Raw genomic sequence first — 16,211 nt, 5'->3', positions numbered from 1 at the left:
GATTAATCACAACCACTTTCCCCACCTGGTCTGTGTTGGCTAATTACTGGTCCTGATTTCATGACACATTTTGTTAAATTATTTACATTATTATTACCATATAAATATTGTCCACTGCTGAAACAAATAATGTACTATAATTATGTCATAGTACATTATAACATAGTTACTTACTTGCTTACACAATTTTCATTTTCTAGAAGTTATTAATTGATGTTTTAAAAAATCATTTATTACTCATTAAAAACTCACCATAATTCCCACCTTATCAGTGAGTCTTTGCTGCCAGGCAGAGTTATTCTCCGCTCTGTGTTATTCCTGTATTACCTCTTCTGTACTCATCACACTATACCTTATAGATCTGTGTGTCTATCTTCCTTGCCAGAACGTGAGCTCCTTGAGGTTAGTGATAATATGTTATCTTTGAACCTTCAGTGTTGTGCACCAGTGCCAAACACAAAATGTTTAATACATATCTGTTGAATTATGGATGGAACAGGAGTGGCCTTTGTCTCTGAAGCAGCCTTCAATATTGGGTGGATGGTTTTGTGAGCATTTCTCTGATTTCTGAGTCACTCCATACAGATCACTCACTCAAATGCCTGTCAGGGTCTACACAGTTAAAATAAATGAACGCAGCAAGCCTGATGGGTCTGTGGCATTTAAAGTGGTCACGTGCTACTAGGCTCTAGCCAGCTGTTGCCATGAAGGTGTTTCAGATCTGTGTTGCCAGACCTTCTGCTTTTTTTTTTTTTTTTTGTGGTATGCGGGCCTCTCACTGTTGTGGCCTCTCCCGCTGCGGAGCACAGGCTCCAGACATGCAGGCTCAGCGGTCATGGCTCACGGGCCCAGCCACTCTGTGGCATGTGGGATCTTCCTGGACCAGGGCACGAACCCGTGTCCCCTGCATCGGCAGGCAGACTCTCAACCACTGCGCCACCAGGGAAGCCCTAAACCTGTTTTTATAGTAAAAAAAGAAGATGGTTAAAATTTTCCACTAGAAATTGATTGTTTAGTTTGTTTGTTTATAGATTGACCTAAGATTGGTCAATCTTTCAACATTTGTTGAATATCCATTGTATTCTGTGTTAGATTCCAGGATTACCAAACTGATTAATATACAATTCCTGTGCTTGAGAAGTCATAAACGATTGTTTCTGTTTTGTTCTAAGTGTGAAAGGAGGGGGCCAGGTATTGGGATAAAAGATAGGAAAAATCGGGAAATTTGGTTGTCAAATTGTTGTTTTTTAAATTTTAAGCTACTCCTTTTTTCTTGTTGCAATAAACAGAATATTCAGGTAGAAAAATAAGAAAGTGCAAATAAAGAAAATTAAGGAAAAAGTCTTCTAACCATTGTGGGCAACTCTCTACCTACTTACTTACCCAACTTTTTTGACTATTTGTCTGTATGGATATTTTTATACTTATCACAGACAGAAACACTCAGGTCTCACTAGATCGCTATTCTGTAGCCTGCTTCTCTTACTGAGGAATATTCGGAAATGTTTGAAAATCATTTTCTATGGCTGAATAGCATTTTATTGCATGGAAGTATTCCATATATTTAATCAATTCTCTATTGTTAGATATTTAGGTAATTTCTAATTTTTTATAACCAATGTCACATGGAGAAATTTTGTAGTGAAATCTTTTTATGTATGTTAAATTATTTCCTTAGGAAAAATTACTAGAAATGAAATTACTGGATTTAAGTGCATGTACAATTTTAAGCTTTTAGCTTTTAGCACACATAGTGCTAAATTGTCCTCCAGAAAAGTAATACTAATTTACTCATCCCCAATGGATATGAGTTTCTATTTCTCTTCACTGTTTCCAATGCTAGTTACTACCTCTTTTAAAAAAAATTTTTTTTTTCTAATTCAATAGAGATAGAAAAGAATTTCTGTTTTGAAAGACTCTTTTTGAAGACCTTTTGGCCTTTGATCTTTCTGGATACTATTGTTCTCTGGTACAATACTATCACTTTGTGTTTTGGTTACTTGGTTGGCTATTTACCTGCCTTAGTAGCTTTGGAGCAGTTTGAGGGTAGAGCATGTCCTATCCACCTGTGTGTTTCTGGGTGCTCGTGGATATTTGTTGAACTGAATTGTACTGGAGGACATTTATAGTTTAGAACCTTAGCTAGATGTATAAATGTCAATACAACCCACCGGCAAGTTACTCTGTTCCTACCAGTTACATAATAATGAAAATTTAGTTGAACATTGATTATGTGCCAGCAGTGTATTAAGTGCTTTGCACACTTACCTGGATGAATCCTCACAATGCTCTGAAGAAGAGATAATAATCATCTCCACTTTGCTGATGAGGAAACTGAGAGGTTATAAAACTTGCCCAATGTGCATGGCTGTAAAGTGGAAAAAGCAGGTTGTGAACTCAGGAAAAGTTAACTACCAAGCCGTCTTATCTCTCCTCCACTGCCCTCCCCTCTCCAACTTCTTATTATAGATATTTAAATATATATATAAAAGTAGAGAGAACAGCAGAGTGACCCTTGATATACCTACCACCCGGCTTCAACAGTTACCAATATGTGGCCAATCTTGTCTCATCTGTGCCTTTCCCTCACTACCTCACAGCCCTCTTCCCTGGTTGGATTATTTTAAAGCAAATCAGAGATACATTAATTTCCTTAATAAGTATTTAAATACATATCTCTAAGAGATATGGACTCTGTTTTTTATATCCAAACCACAATATCATTATCACACTTGAAACTATAACAATTTCTTAATATTCTCTAATGTCCAGACAATGTCAGATTTCCTTAATTATCTCATAAGTTATTTTTACTGTTGCTTTGTTTGAATCAGGACCCTCGCAAGGACTACACTTTGTATTCTAAGCTGTGCTAACCTCAACACAGTGTTCCTCTCTTCCCCATGCCTTTCTATGAAGCCTGTCCTTGTCAGAGACAGAGGTACTTAGCTGGAGGAATTTGAAATTTTTAAATAATTCCTATGAATTGAATATCTAGTTCGTATCTCCCCAGAAAGAAGCACACTCAACAGTTTATACCTGAAAAACACTGGGTCCATGTGGCATGGAGAAAATACATTGCTACACAGGTTCATCATCCCTTCTCCCTGGAAATTCATCAGTGTATTTATCCACTGGCTGAGAACTCCCTCTGTTCTTCTGCTTGTAGGATAAGGCTACATCACAACTATGGTCAAGTCTCCTCATTTAAGGGGCCAGGGCTTGTCAGATGTAAGTGATGCTGGCTTGAAAATTCTGTCTTGAGCCCTGAGCTTAAAAAATGAGACACGCTGGCCTGTGTAGCCCTCCCTTGCTGCGGGAGAATGACTTGGAAATGGGAGCCACAGGCTTGTTATTTTCATAAATTGTCAAGACTTTGATAGAAACTTTCACATTGAGCACATTTTCATTGAACAAGTTTTCATGTTTGTTTTGGTTCTGTTTTAAAATTGAAGGTCTAGTGATCCTCCACTGTGTTGTGGCAGATGGGAATTCAACCAGGAGTCCTGAAAATGATGGCCTTCTCTGTGGAGATCATGGAGAAAATTGCCCAGGTAATGCATAACAAGTGAAGCATTTGTTTTTTATCAGCTTTATATTCAACCTCAGAAACTTGACCCCCCTAAATTTTAAGTTGTTGATAATATAGTAATCATAAAACTAGGTAGTTTTTTGAGCACATGTTAATGTACCAGGCTCTGGACTTTATATACAGTAATTCATTCACTCCTTGCAAGAACCCTATGAGCTGGATAATATTTTTTACTTTATTTCAAGGTGAAGCTAGAAAGAATACGTAACTTGCCAAATCTGGGATTCACATTCAGGTCTTTCTCATTCTAGTGCTTCCATTCTTCATCATTATACTATTTTGGGCATCGTAGATGTGTGTGTGCTGCAGCCTCTAGCATGTGATGTCTTGGACTAGATTCATAGAAAGCTGGCATATTCTATTCAAATTTAAAAAAATTTCTTTTTCTATTTTATAACTTAAAAGAAGGGAAGAAGGCAACAATTTTAAAGCATACTTTACCTTGGAGATTCCTGAATTAGTATTCTCAAAGTTAGTAGTCTGAGGCAGGGATCAGCCTTAGTAAAGAGTCAGATAATAAGAATTTAGGTTTTGTGGGTCATGCGGTCTTTGTTGCAACTATTCTGCTCTGCCATTGAACTATGAAAGGAGCCATAGACCTATGCAAATGAATGGCCTTGGATGTCTCTAAAACTTTATTTAGAGAAACAGGCTGTGGGCCAGATTTGGCTTTTGGGCCATAGTTGGCTGACTCCTGGTCTAAGGTCTGTCTGTCCTTTATAAATTGCATGGTCTGGTGTTCTACAGGAGTTGTTTCTTATTTTAAAACAAAACAAAACACAACACAGGCCAATTCCAAAAGTAGGGAAGAGTGGAGAAGAACCTCCTGTATTCCCTGGAAACTTCTCTGAGCTGGGAGCATGGTGACGTGGTGTAAGTGCTCCTTTCCTAGCACCCTGGGAATGTTGTAACTGAGCCAGGAACACGCTGAGCAAGTCATCCTGATGTGAGTCATCAGTTCCAGCCCAACCTTCATCTTTTTTTCCCTCCCACTAGTGGGTGGTCTGGAGAGTGCCCACAGTCTTTGGAGTCCATCGCTGTCTTAGGTCATGCTTGTGTGGGTCTTGTCACCCATGTAGTGAGAAGGACAAAGCCAACTTTATGTGTTTGTGTGCTTTTCTTCAGTCTGGTTTCAAATGTCTTAAATGACAGCATTTTCACATTTCCTTTGGGAGATTATTCCATAGTCTGATGATTGACAGTGTTAAAAAATCTTCATCATCCTCCTAAATGTATTTTTAAATTTTTTATTGTAGTAAAAACATTTAACATGGGATCTGCCCTTTTAACAAAATTTTAAGTGTACAGTACAATATTATTAATTATGGCAACTGATGTTGTATAGTAGATCTCTAGAAATTATTTATGTTACAGAACTGAAACTTTAAGAGGAGAGAGGAGAAGAGATGAGAAAGCATTGAGCCTCAATGCATTGCAAAATTTAGAGGTTAGGGGAGCTGAGGTCAAACCAGCAGGGAAGAATGAGCAAAGGAGGTATCACATGCATTCTTTTTCCACATGCACTCTTTTTTTTTTTTTTTTTTGTGGTACGCGGGCCTCTCACTGCTGTGGCCTCTCCCGTTGCGGAGCACAGGCCCCGGACGCGCAGGCTCAGCGGCCATGGCTCATGGGCCCAGCCGCTCCGCGGCATGTGGGATCTTCCCGGACCGGGGCACAAACCCGTGTCCCCTGCATCGACAGGCGGACTCTCAGCCACTGTGCCACCAGGGAAGCCCCCACATGCACTCTTGAAAAACAAAAGGAAATACAATTTTTTCCCTGTCGATTCTTCTTTGTCTCCTAGCCATGAATAATTTTAGATACATGAAATACACTCAAATCTCAACACTGGATTCTTTTTTCTTCCTTTAAAGGGCTGGAATGAAAAGGGCAGCTCTAAGTGAAGGCTCACTCCTGTAAGCTCAGAAATGGTTGGCACAGCCCTTCTGGTTAAAAGACACGCTGATCAGACCTGATTGGCCCCCCGTGTAAGCATATCCTAGTAACCCAGGAGGGTAATAAGTACATCTGTGAGATTTATTTTTCTTTTCCTGGAGAAACAGACCAATTCACATTTTTACAGGAAACTGCATTGAATGTAAGACAAATGGGAATCCTCAATTACAAAAAATTTTCCAATTTTGCACATTTTCAAGAGCATCATGAATTTACATTCCCCTGTCCCACAGAGATAGTTGGCAAGATAAGAAGGAAAATTAACTTAAAAAATATAAAACTTTCTTCCTCCCTTCTTGGCTTAAGGAGGTTGTAAAATGAAGAAACCCTTATTGGGAAGATGCTTAGAATATTAAAGCCTCAGGCTGTACTGCACAGAATAGGAGGAAACGTTTCTCCAGACTCTGCTGTGACCACTTGAACTCTTCTGTGCACTGGTTGTTCCCCCTATTTTTTAGGTCAGATAGCTGTGTGAGAAGATGAATTTATAGGTATTTGTTTTCCTTCCTCTCTCTCCTTGATAACACTTGTGGGACTTCTATCTCAAAATTTAGTATCCCTTTTTAAATCTCTTACACAGAGATTGAATTATGTATCTAACTAAAGGTTTAGAGATACAAGAGGTTATAAACATTGTAATGAGATTTACCAAAAAAGCACTGTCATAGTAATTGTATATTATCCTTAGAATTGATTTCAGAAGAGTTGCTGATATTAATATCATTTGCAAAATCATTAAATAGATTTTTCATGAGCATTATTGGAATAAATAAGGGAAGATTTTCTGAAAAGTAAATGTAATGTATCAATTGTGAAGAGTTTTAATCACAAAGGCATCAAAAAGCCTGTTTTGGCTTGAGGATAAGAATCATGCACAGAAAGACTAAGGAATCACACTGTTTAATCAAAGCATCCATCAAATTGAGGATAATTCCACAGTTAAACTAGGTTATTTGGGTGTCTGCTGTATTCCTCCACTTTAGTTTGGCCCAAGGGAATCCATCACATGTCATCTAATTATTCATATGACCCTAAGAAGATGACCGCTTCCTATCTATCTGCCCATACTATCAGTGAAAGCTACTCTTTTTCCTGATCCCTTTTACTAACTCTTAGAATCAAATTTTGACATCACTGATCTGCAGTAGCCCTGGTGGTTTCTTATTTAACTGGTTGTAGAATCTTTGAAATACAGTGTCTCATGAAGAGTTTACGATATGTTACCTGTGGTGCCCATCTGCTTATAAGATTGTGTTGCGATCTGGTCCTCTGGTACATGTAATTTTCTCCAGCAATTTTGTGGGACAAACTCACTCCCAGAGGAAGGTTTTGGTTTGAGGAATGTGGATTGGAAAAGAGTAAGGTGGGAGGGAAAAAGATCGGTTAAGTTCCACCACCCCCAGTATCAGGGAAATCTTCACGGGTGTTACATTTTCAAGACCATACCATTTACTTCTCAAAAGAGAAACACAATACATGGGACTAATCATTCTTTTGTCATAAGATTAACTTTTCCTTTTTCTTGGTAAACATCTCTGGAATGGAAGGGTAGATTTTGCCATCCCCTGCCCTATGTCATCAGGTCTAATGATAGTCAGAAAATGTTAGATTTCACAGCTGTTCAATTTTCAGATAATGTGACCTTGATGAATATTAGATGAAAGCAACTGGAATTTTAGGTGCATTTCAAAAGGGGGAATGCTGATAATCCTTCTCATTACCATGAGAAAGAGAGAGGATCCCATTTGGGTTTTTTTTGGGGGGGTGGGCGCGGTATGTGTGATTAATTTTTCTTCCAGGTTTTAAAGTTCCAGAGAGAAATCATAGGACATTTTCTGCTTGGTGGCATGGAAGGGTTTTTAAATCCAAATAATGCTGGGAATATTTAAGGGCATGCTTATTTGCAGAGGAGAGAACTCTGTGAGCAATCAAAACAGGGCCTGGCAAACATTTCCCTGGCATGGATTTGTGTTGCTTGGATGAACCATGGCTGATCAAATCACTGCATCCAGCAGCTGCTGGTTAAGGCGCTCTCTGGTATCTTGCTCTGTATGGTGTTTATTAAAAGACTGGCTATGTTTAAAGGGGTGTGACAGCCAGAAGAATTAGTAAAGTTCAGGATACAGAGCCATATGGCTTATATTTAAGGTCAGGTGTGGTTTGCAAAGTACAAAAGACCTTTCTGGAGCAAGGAGATCCGTCAGTAAGTCTTACTGCTTCTTTATGGGAGTATAGTTGATTTACACTGTTGTGTTAGTTTCAGTTGTACAGCAAAGTGATTCAGTTATACATATATCTATTCTTTTTCAGATTCTTTTCCCATACAGGTTATTACAGAGTACCCTATGCTATACAGTAGGTCCTTGTTGATTATCTATTCTTAAATTCATCTCCTTGCCCTCCATTTCCCTGCCCCAGGCCTATATCATGTATGTCTGCATGGCTCGGATATGCCTTGGATTCCTCTTTTCCCCCTTGGCATCTTCCTACTTTAATCCACTCTGCACTTTCCTGTCTAATACATTGATAAAATACTTCACAGTTTAGTTTTTACATATTTCATGTAATTTAATCCATAAGAACCTTCTTCAGCTCTCTCCCACCTTGTATTTCAAGGGTAAACACTTCAGCCCACTGACATTTGTGGTTTCTGACTTCCATTCACAGCCATCCTTGGCTGCTCTCCTTCAGGTCTCTTCCATATCCATTAAATCTACCACCCACCTCCTGCATAAGGCTGGCATATTCCCGACCCCGAGCTTTTGCTCTTGACATTCTCCACAACTCAACTGCTTGCTCACCTCCTCCTAAAAAAGTCTACATTTCCTAGAAATTTTCTTTAATTAGATAAGCCCTCTTTGTACTGGCACAAGATTTCTCTTAGAATTGTCAAGATGTTCAAGATTCTAGAATCAACTCATTTACCGAGGACTTTATTGTCCCAGGTACTTTGCTAGGAATTTCCACATGTATTTTTTTTTTTTTTTTGCGGTACTCGGGCCTCTCACTGTTGTGGCCTCTCCCGTTGCGGAGCACAGACTCTGGACGCGCAGGCCCAGTGGCCATGGCTCACGGGCCCAGCCGCTCCACAGTATGCGGGATCTTCCTGGACGGAGGCACGAACCCGTGTCCCCTGCATTGGCAGACGGACTCTCAACCACTGCACCACCAGGGAAGCCCCACATGTATTTTTTATTTGAGCCTCTCAACAGCTCTTTAAGGTAGATGTTATCATCTTCAATTTCCAGATGATGAAACTGAGGCTCAGACAGCTTAAATAGCTTGCCTGGACACATAGGGCTCATGAAAGGCAAAGCTGAAAATGAAACACTAATTTCCTTCCTCCTAAGCCAGTATTTTTTCCACTGTTTCCATGTTTCCATGGTTACTATGGTCGTTTTTACTGGTTTGTTGCTTTTTATTGACTTAAATTTGTTCTATTGTACCAATGTAGATAGTTAGATAGGATATCCCTTATTTCTTTGATGTTTTCCAATGCCTACTACAGGGCTATGGAAAGAGGAAGTACTTGATGGATGGAAGTTGACCTTCGTTTGATCAATTTATTTGCCAAAATACACAGAGCTTTGCCTTTGAGACATTTTGCAGTTACTTCTGGGAGAAATTTCAATAAGAGTCCCATTGATTGGCATGCATGGGAGCAAATGTCTGGCACGTACAGGCAGTCCCCATGGCTGGTAATCAAGTCACCAACCAAAACCAGGTCAGCCAGTGCCTCAACAACATTCTGTCACCCTCTGAAACTCTGTGACCTGGCATCACAGAAATTTGCTGCGTATAGATCATCCAGAGTCCTTTGCAATTCTCCTCCCTGGTGACCCTGGGCAATTTTTTAATATATGTATATGTATGTATATATACTCATTTCATAATATTAATTAAGAAGTTTAGTAGTCAGCGCTATTTATAAAGGGATTGTGTAATGTCATTGGGGTGCCAGGTGTCATACCTAGCCTAGTGTGAAATGCCCTCTGAAGTGACCACTGTAGGCCTTCTGGTTCCACAGGTGTCTGAGTCCTGCAAGCTGTCGGTCATACCATGACTATGGAAAGGCCGACCCTGGGCTGGAGCTGGCTAGTTAGCAGTTTTCTCTGGGTGTGGGCAGGTGTCTGTTGTGAATCAACACATGGAACAGCTAGTTAGTATTTCTTTACTGTTTCTCTTGACAATCCTTGTTTCTTGAAACTTTCTGCATGTAAAGGATGGAGAAATCGCTCCATATTACACCCCCTGGCTCCCACTTTGAAAAATTAGGCAATTAAGATTCTGAAAGGTAAGACAAGGAAGTCAGTGTAGGAGTGAAATCCTGGACATGAAGCTTACAGTGTTTTCCTCCTTCTGGGCAAGAGAAACCCTCCAGGGGTCAGATGAGAGGGATAATCTCCCATTCAGAGAAGCAGGACTTCTGGGTGCCACAGGCTGAGAGCAGATGACAGCTACCTGCCTGAGAGAGCACCAGAGTGGAGTAGGCAGAAGCATGGACTCTGGGACAGGACTGCCTGGGTTTGAGTCTCAGGTCTGCCACATATTAGCTGCATGATGTGGGAAAGTGATTTAGCCTCTTTGAGTTGTGCTTTGCTCATCCATAAATAGCAGTTAGAACAGTGCTTCCCTCACAAGCCTCTTTTGAGTATGAAATGAGTAAATACAGCCCTCCCTCCGAATCTGCGGATTCTGCATTCGCAGATTCACCCAACCACGGATCCCAACTGGGGGATACTGAGGACCGACTGTAAATGCCATTTAATACAAGGGACTTGAGCATCTGCGGATTTTGGTGTCACCTGGGGTCCTGGAACCAATCTCCCTCAGATACAGAGGGATGACTCTCTCTATAAAGCTACAGACCAACATCTGGCACTAAGTGCTGTGTTTAAGTTAAAAAAAAGAAAAAGAAAGGAAAAAACCCTTCTCTCTTTTCAATGCCATCAGCCCCATGTCTCTGACAATCTTCATGGAAAGAAGAGCCTTCTCTCTTATCACAATTATGCTTTACCCTTTAAACAACACTAACGTTTCTGAGAGGTAGTTTGGACAGAAATCTTAGTTAAAATATGAAACGTTCCTGTCACAATCCCCATTAGCCAATCTCTAGGGCTAGTTTCGGGTCACAAAAGTCCGACATATGTCAGTGTGGGGAGAAGGAGAAATGAGAGATTGGAATATATTCCACAGAAAAACTAGCAACACAGTTAGGAATATGATTCTACTTACAAATGTATATTTAAAGTGAGTTGATTTATTGAATCATTTCTCATTCTTCAGCTACGACCACACAACCAAAGCGAAGAGGCCACTTCTCTCGGTGCCCCAAGCAGTACAAGCATTACTGCATTAAAGGGAGATGTCGCTTCGTGGTGGCCGAGCAGACGCCCTCCTGCGTGTAAGTGAAGCGCTGAGCCGACAAGCAAAGGGGTACAGACTGGTGCCGGTTTGGGGGGGTGACAGGACTGGAAGGTCTGAGCTAATCCAGCCATCTGTCGGGAGGCAGTTCCCCCTGGTCCTGCCCCCTCTCCTCCCTGCACCACTTGTTTAGGGGCCCCGTTGGACAACTACTTATGGAGAAACTGACGCACACTTTCCTGCTGAAATATGAGCGTGCGAGAGTCCAGATCGCCTTCCAGGCAGGGCTGTGTCTTCTGCTGCCTTGCGCAAGCAAAACTGTTTCTGTCCAGGGTTAAGGATGCTTTTCAGCTCAAATAAACTCCCAGGGGTTTATTGCACTCGACTGCAAACACAGTCTTCTGGCATGTGTTAGGTGGTTCATAGTGAATGTAAATATGAAGGAATTTCTGCCAAATTACAAGCTACTTTTGCAGGTGTCAATTAAGTGCATGGAAATCAGTCCTATTTTTAGAGATTCACAAAGCCTGTTTAGTACAGCAGGGAACTGGGAGGAAAGTTCTCTTTCCAACTCTTGGTAGATTGAGTCCAAGTTTAATTTTACTCAGGCACAAACAAATTTTTTGCATATCTTAAATATTTATTTTCTTCTAAAGATGTCTCTGTAAAGTGCTGTCTGAGACCTTACCTCGTAGAGGAGCAAGATGATTTCTTAAGTATATTTTTGACCTAAAGTCATAGAATGCTGATGTTCTTCTGTGTAGTTGCCCCAGTATTCTTTTTTTTTTTTCACAAGTATCTCAGAACAGTGATTCCAAGCCCTGATATAGTGGAACATTGAAGAGTCATGGACTTCTTCAAAGTTTGATTCTAATTAAATTTAATTTAAAAATCCATATACATACATAATACTTCGAGGGGAATAAGAAAAAAAACTAATGTATGGAAATAAGGAAAATGTGCTTGTGCGTGTGTTGGGAAAGATAGAGCTGATTTTTGTTTTTTTATAAATGTATTTATTTATCTTTTTCTGTGTTGGGTCTTTGTTGCTGCGTGCGGGCTTTGTCTAGTTGTGGCGAGCGGGGGCTACTCTTCATTGTGGTGCACGGGCTTCTCACTGCCATGGCTTCTCTTGTTGCAGAGCATGGGCTCTAGGCATACAGGCTCAGTAGTTGTGGCTCAAAGGCTGTAGAGCACAGGCCCAGTAGTTGTGGTGCAGGGCTTAGTTGCTCCGCGGCATGTGGGATCTTCCCAGACCAGGGCTCGAACCCGTGTCCCCCATTGGCAGGCAGATTCTTAACCACTGCACTACCAGGGAAGTCCAGAAGTTGATTTTTAAAAAAAAATCATTTAATTGCTCACTGACTTGGGAGAATATAATGAATTTTTAAAATATTAATGCCCTTTAACCCAGTACATTTCTTTAACTGGTCCCTATGTCTATAGATGTACAGTTCTTTAATATTGCTGCCTTCTAGAATGAAAACCACAGGGTGTAATCTACCTGCCTGAGATCAATACACACCCTGTCCCCCTCAGTCAGAGGTTAAAACCCATTTTCTCCCTAGCTTCTCTGATCCTGGCTTGACTTTCTAGCCATGTTGTCTCTCATCACATTCCCCAATGTTCTTCCTTAATCCTACATTCCTTTGCATGTTTTTTTTTTTTTTTTTTTTTTTGCGGTACACCGGCCTCTCACTGTTGTGGCCTCTCCCGTTGCGGAGCACAGGCTCCAGACGCACAGGCTCAGCAGCCATGGTTCACGGGCCCAACCGCTCCGCTGCATGTGGGATCTTCCCGGACTGGGGCACGAACCCGTGTCCCCTGCATCGGCAGGCGGACTCTTAACCACTGCGCCACCAGGGAAGCCCTGCATGGCTTATTAGACAAGCTCTTCTCATAGTCTGAAAGTTTATTCTTACTGACACTTTAAGATACAACTCAAACATCAGCTCCTCCTGGACCCTGCGTTGATTTGAGTTTGATGTCCTTCCTCTGTGATTCAGTCACATTTCTATGGAAGCTTTTTTCCCTGGAGCATCACTGTTGATTTCTCTGGACATCCCTTCTGTGGCTGTGGGCTCCTAGAGGCCAGGGATGATGGCTTATTCATTTTCATCTTCCAGTGCTAAGCACAGTGCCTAGAATTTACTAGGTGCGCAAGAAATGTCTGATGAATAAATGAACGAGTGAGTCCCTCTGTCATGGTTCATCTAGTGCTGTGCTAGATGTCAAAACCAAGACCTTAATCTGAACCAGGAACACCTTCTTAGTGGTGGAATGATACAAAAATCAAGGGGAGGAGGAAGAACACACAAATCAGGACTCAGGTTTTGGAGTAAGACAGACCTAAGTCAAGATTTTGTCTCCGCCAGTTATAAGCAGCATTAACAATGGGTCAGTCACCTTTCCTGAATGTTTTTTTAAAAATAAATTTATTTATTTTATTTACATTTCTTTAGGCCACATTGGGTCTTGTTTCCTGCGTACGGGCTTTCTCTAGTTGCTGCGAGCGGGGGCTACTCTTTGTTGCGGTGTGCGGGTTTCTCATTGTGGTGGCTTCTCTAGTTGCCGAGCATGGGCTCTAGGCGTGGGCTTCAGTAGTTGTGGCATGAGGGCTCAGTAGTTGTGGCATGCAGGCTGTAGAGTGCAGGCTCTGTAGTTGTGGTGCACGGGCTTAGTTGGTCCACGGTATGTAGGATCTTCCCGGACCAGGGCTTGAACCTGTGTCCCCTGCATTGGCAGGCGGATTCTTAACCACTGCACCACCAGGGAAGCCCCTGAGTGTTTTATCATCTATAAAAGAAGATAACATCTTCTTTTCAAGTGTTGAAAATTAAACAAAATAATACATCAGGCAAAAGTACTTATTGTGATACCCAGCACAGAGTAAATGTTCCATAAATTGTACCATTCAAGTGAATGGGAGGTATACATCTTAGGCCTGACCTTTTAGGTGACTTGGTGTAGCACAGATAAAGCAAAGCTGTCTTGTAATTGGTGATTACGCTATCTTGGGAAACCATAAATATCTCCTTTTGCTTGGGATCATAGGAGTTTGTGGACTCCTGTCTTTACATAAAAAAACAAAGTGTGTTTCAAATAACTCAAGTCCCTTCTTAGTCTTCTCATTATTTTCTTGGAATGGAGATGGTTTGTTTCCAGGTACATAACTTTGATTTATTTACATGGCACAATTCATTTAGGTAGTGTTACATGTGGGTGGGTGCATGAACTGGGGAGCCAGACTTCCTGCATTTGAATCCAACCCCACTCGTTTATTTTCTCTTTACCTCAGTTTCTCCACCTGTCAAATGGGGTTCATAATAGCACCTACTTCAAAGGTTGTTATAAGGATCAATTGAGTTAATACTTATACATCTCTTAGAACAGTGTCTGATGATTATTTCAGAATAGCGATCCCAAATCCTGATTTTTCAGAGTCCTCGAGGGTCATAGCATCTTTAAATGTTATTTTTAATTTTAATTTATAAGATGTTTATTAAATAAAAACTCATTTATTCATTTGCTCAGCATTTATTAAACATCTATTAGCATCTTTCACTCTTTGCCTCTTCCTCTCCCATTGAAATGACCATCAGCTGATATGTTATTAATTTGATGAGCAGTGAAACAATGTGAGAGCCACTGTAACTGGCTGTGTAAGAGTCTGACCAGCTACATGGCTTCATTGGGTTATAACTTACAGGAAGGACTGCTTACTGAGAAATTCATTTAAAGCATGGGTGAGTAACTGAACCCAGAGCTTATAATTAGAAAAAAATTCTAAAAGAGCAGCAAGTAATTGCTATGTACTTTATGGGCACAGTTATTGTTTAAAAATGCTGTATTTAGTAAATTGTTAGAGAAACATTTCTGCTAATTGGAAGAGACTCTATTTGTAGATTTTAATGATAACCTTAAAAAAAAAACTCCAAAGACCTCCCTCCCACACATGCAATTAAAAGTGATCCCCCCCCCCAGTTCCAGTCCTATGTGCAAAAGATTTTTGATATTTCAAGATATTTCTAAGCTCTCTTCCTGTTATTTTGACCTTGCAATGAAGAGCCTAGCTATTTTTCAGGAAGCAATTTTCCCTCGTACATCCTGGGGTCATTTTGCAATAGATGGCATTAGGTGTTTTTTCTCCTTTGCTTGCATTGAGTCTCACCTTTCAATTGATGGTTGTGACTGAGGGAGGCTTTTTTCTTTTTTAAGCATTGTATCAGCTACAATATCGCCAGTAAGGGATCTCCTTACTTGAGAAATAAAGCTTTGTGGGAATTAACTGTCTTAGCTCTTAACAAACATAAACTCTCGAGTGGCCTGGCAATAGATCCTTTCGTAAAAGAAACAAACAAACAAACACAACCAAAAATGAGGTTGCACAGGAATCTTTGTAAGAAGTAGAGCTTCATCTTTCTGAGATTTCAATAATTATGTATATGACCAGTGTCTCTTTGTGTTTTGAATGAGTCTGAGGAGAAAAAGGGAGAATATTTGTTAGTGCAAAGGTGTTGATGTTACAACATATAATTTTGGTTTTAAAATAGCCTCAGACAAACTTCTTAGTCATCTTTTACACATCTCACACAATTCAGAGAATACTATGGATGGTCCCTAAATCACTGAACTTTAGGGGGTTGAGGGTTGCTTGGACAAATCTCGGCTTGGTCAAATGGCTCTGTATCGGCACCTTCAGAAGTGGGGCATCTGCTAAGTTGAGGTGAATTCAGGACTGTGTTGACAGAGTTGGAAGAATGAGAGGGGAAATAGTGTGCCATTTGGAGAGTCTGTTGATTTCTGGTCACGGCACTTTACTCAGGCCATAGGACAAAGGGGCATTTAGAGGAGAGTGGAGGGAATGGTGTACAGTTCTGAATATGTGGCCTCAGAGGGTCAGATAAAGGAACTGGAGAGGACGAGACCTATTGTATTTTGAGGGGATGCAGCTGGGGAGGTGGTGAAGGGAAGAGTGTTACCTAGCTGTTACCTCTGAAAGCAGTAGAACCAGAACGGATGCGTGGAAGTTAAAAAGAGAGGCCAGGGGGCTAGGGGTTGGGGGGAGAGAAATCCTGTAGAACAACATTTATGGAGCTTTCTATGTGTTCCACGTTTGATCATATAAAACCATATACTTTAAAAATAATTTATAATAGGAGAATTTGGGCACACTGAAACGCTTTGTATTGTCCTATGATGAAATGGGAAATCCTGGGGCTTTTTGAATTCCCTGTTCTTGGGGTATTTAAACACTTGGGAGTGCTGTGTAGGGAATTTTATCACCCCCTTCCTTTCA

At 40.7% G+C, this 16,211-nt stretch overlaps 1 protein-coding gene across 1 annotated transcript in view; it reads left to right on the top strand.

The window, feature by feature from the left end:
* The window catches only part of BTC (betacellulin), a 41,501-nt gene that overhangs the window by 21,154 nt on the left and 4,136 nt on the right, over window positions 1-16,211 (top strand). The window contains exons 2-3 of the mRNA XM_081239333.1: window positions 3,456-3,554; window positions 10,835-10,952. Of these exons, the coding sequence (XP_081095459.1) occupies window positions 3,456-3,554; window positions 10,835-10,952 (217 nt within the window). The remainder of the gene's footprint in view (window positions 1-3,455; window positions 3,555-10,834; window positions 10,953-16,211) is intronic.

This window comes from Mesoplodon bidens (assembly GCF_964165515.1).
Source record: "Mesoplodon bidens genome assembly, chromosome: 1".
Taxonomy (NCBI): Eukaryota; Metazoa; Chordata; class Mammalia; order Artiodactyla; family Ziphiidae; genus Mesoplodon; species Mesoplodon bidens.
This window is presented reverse-complemented; position numbering and strand designations above follow the sequence as displayed.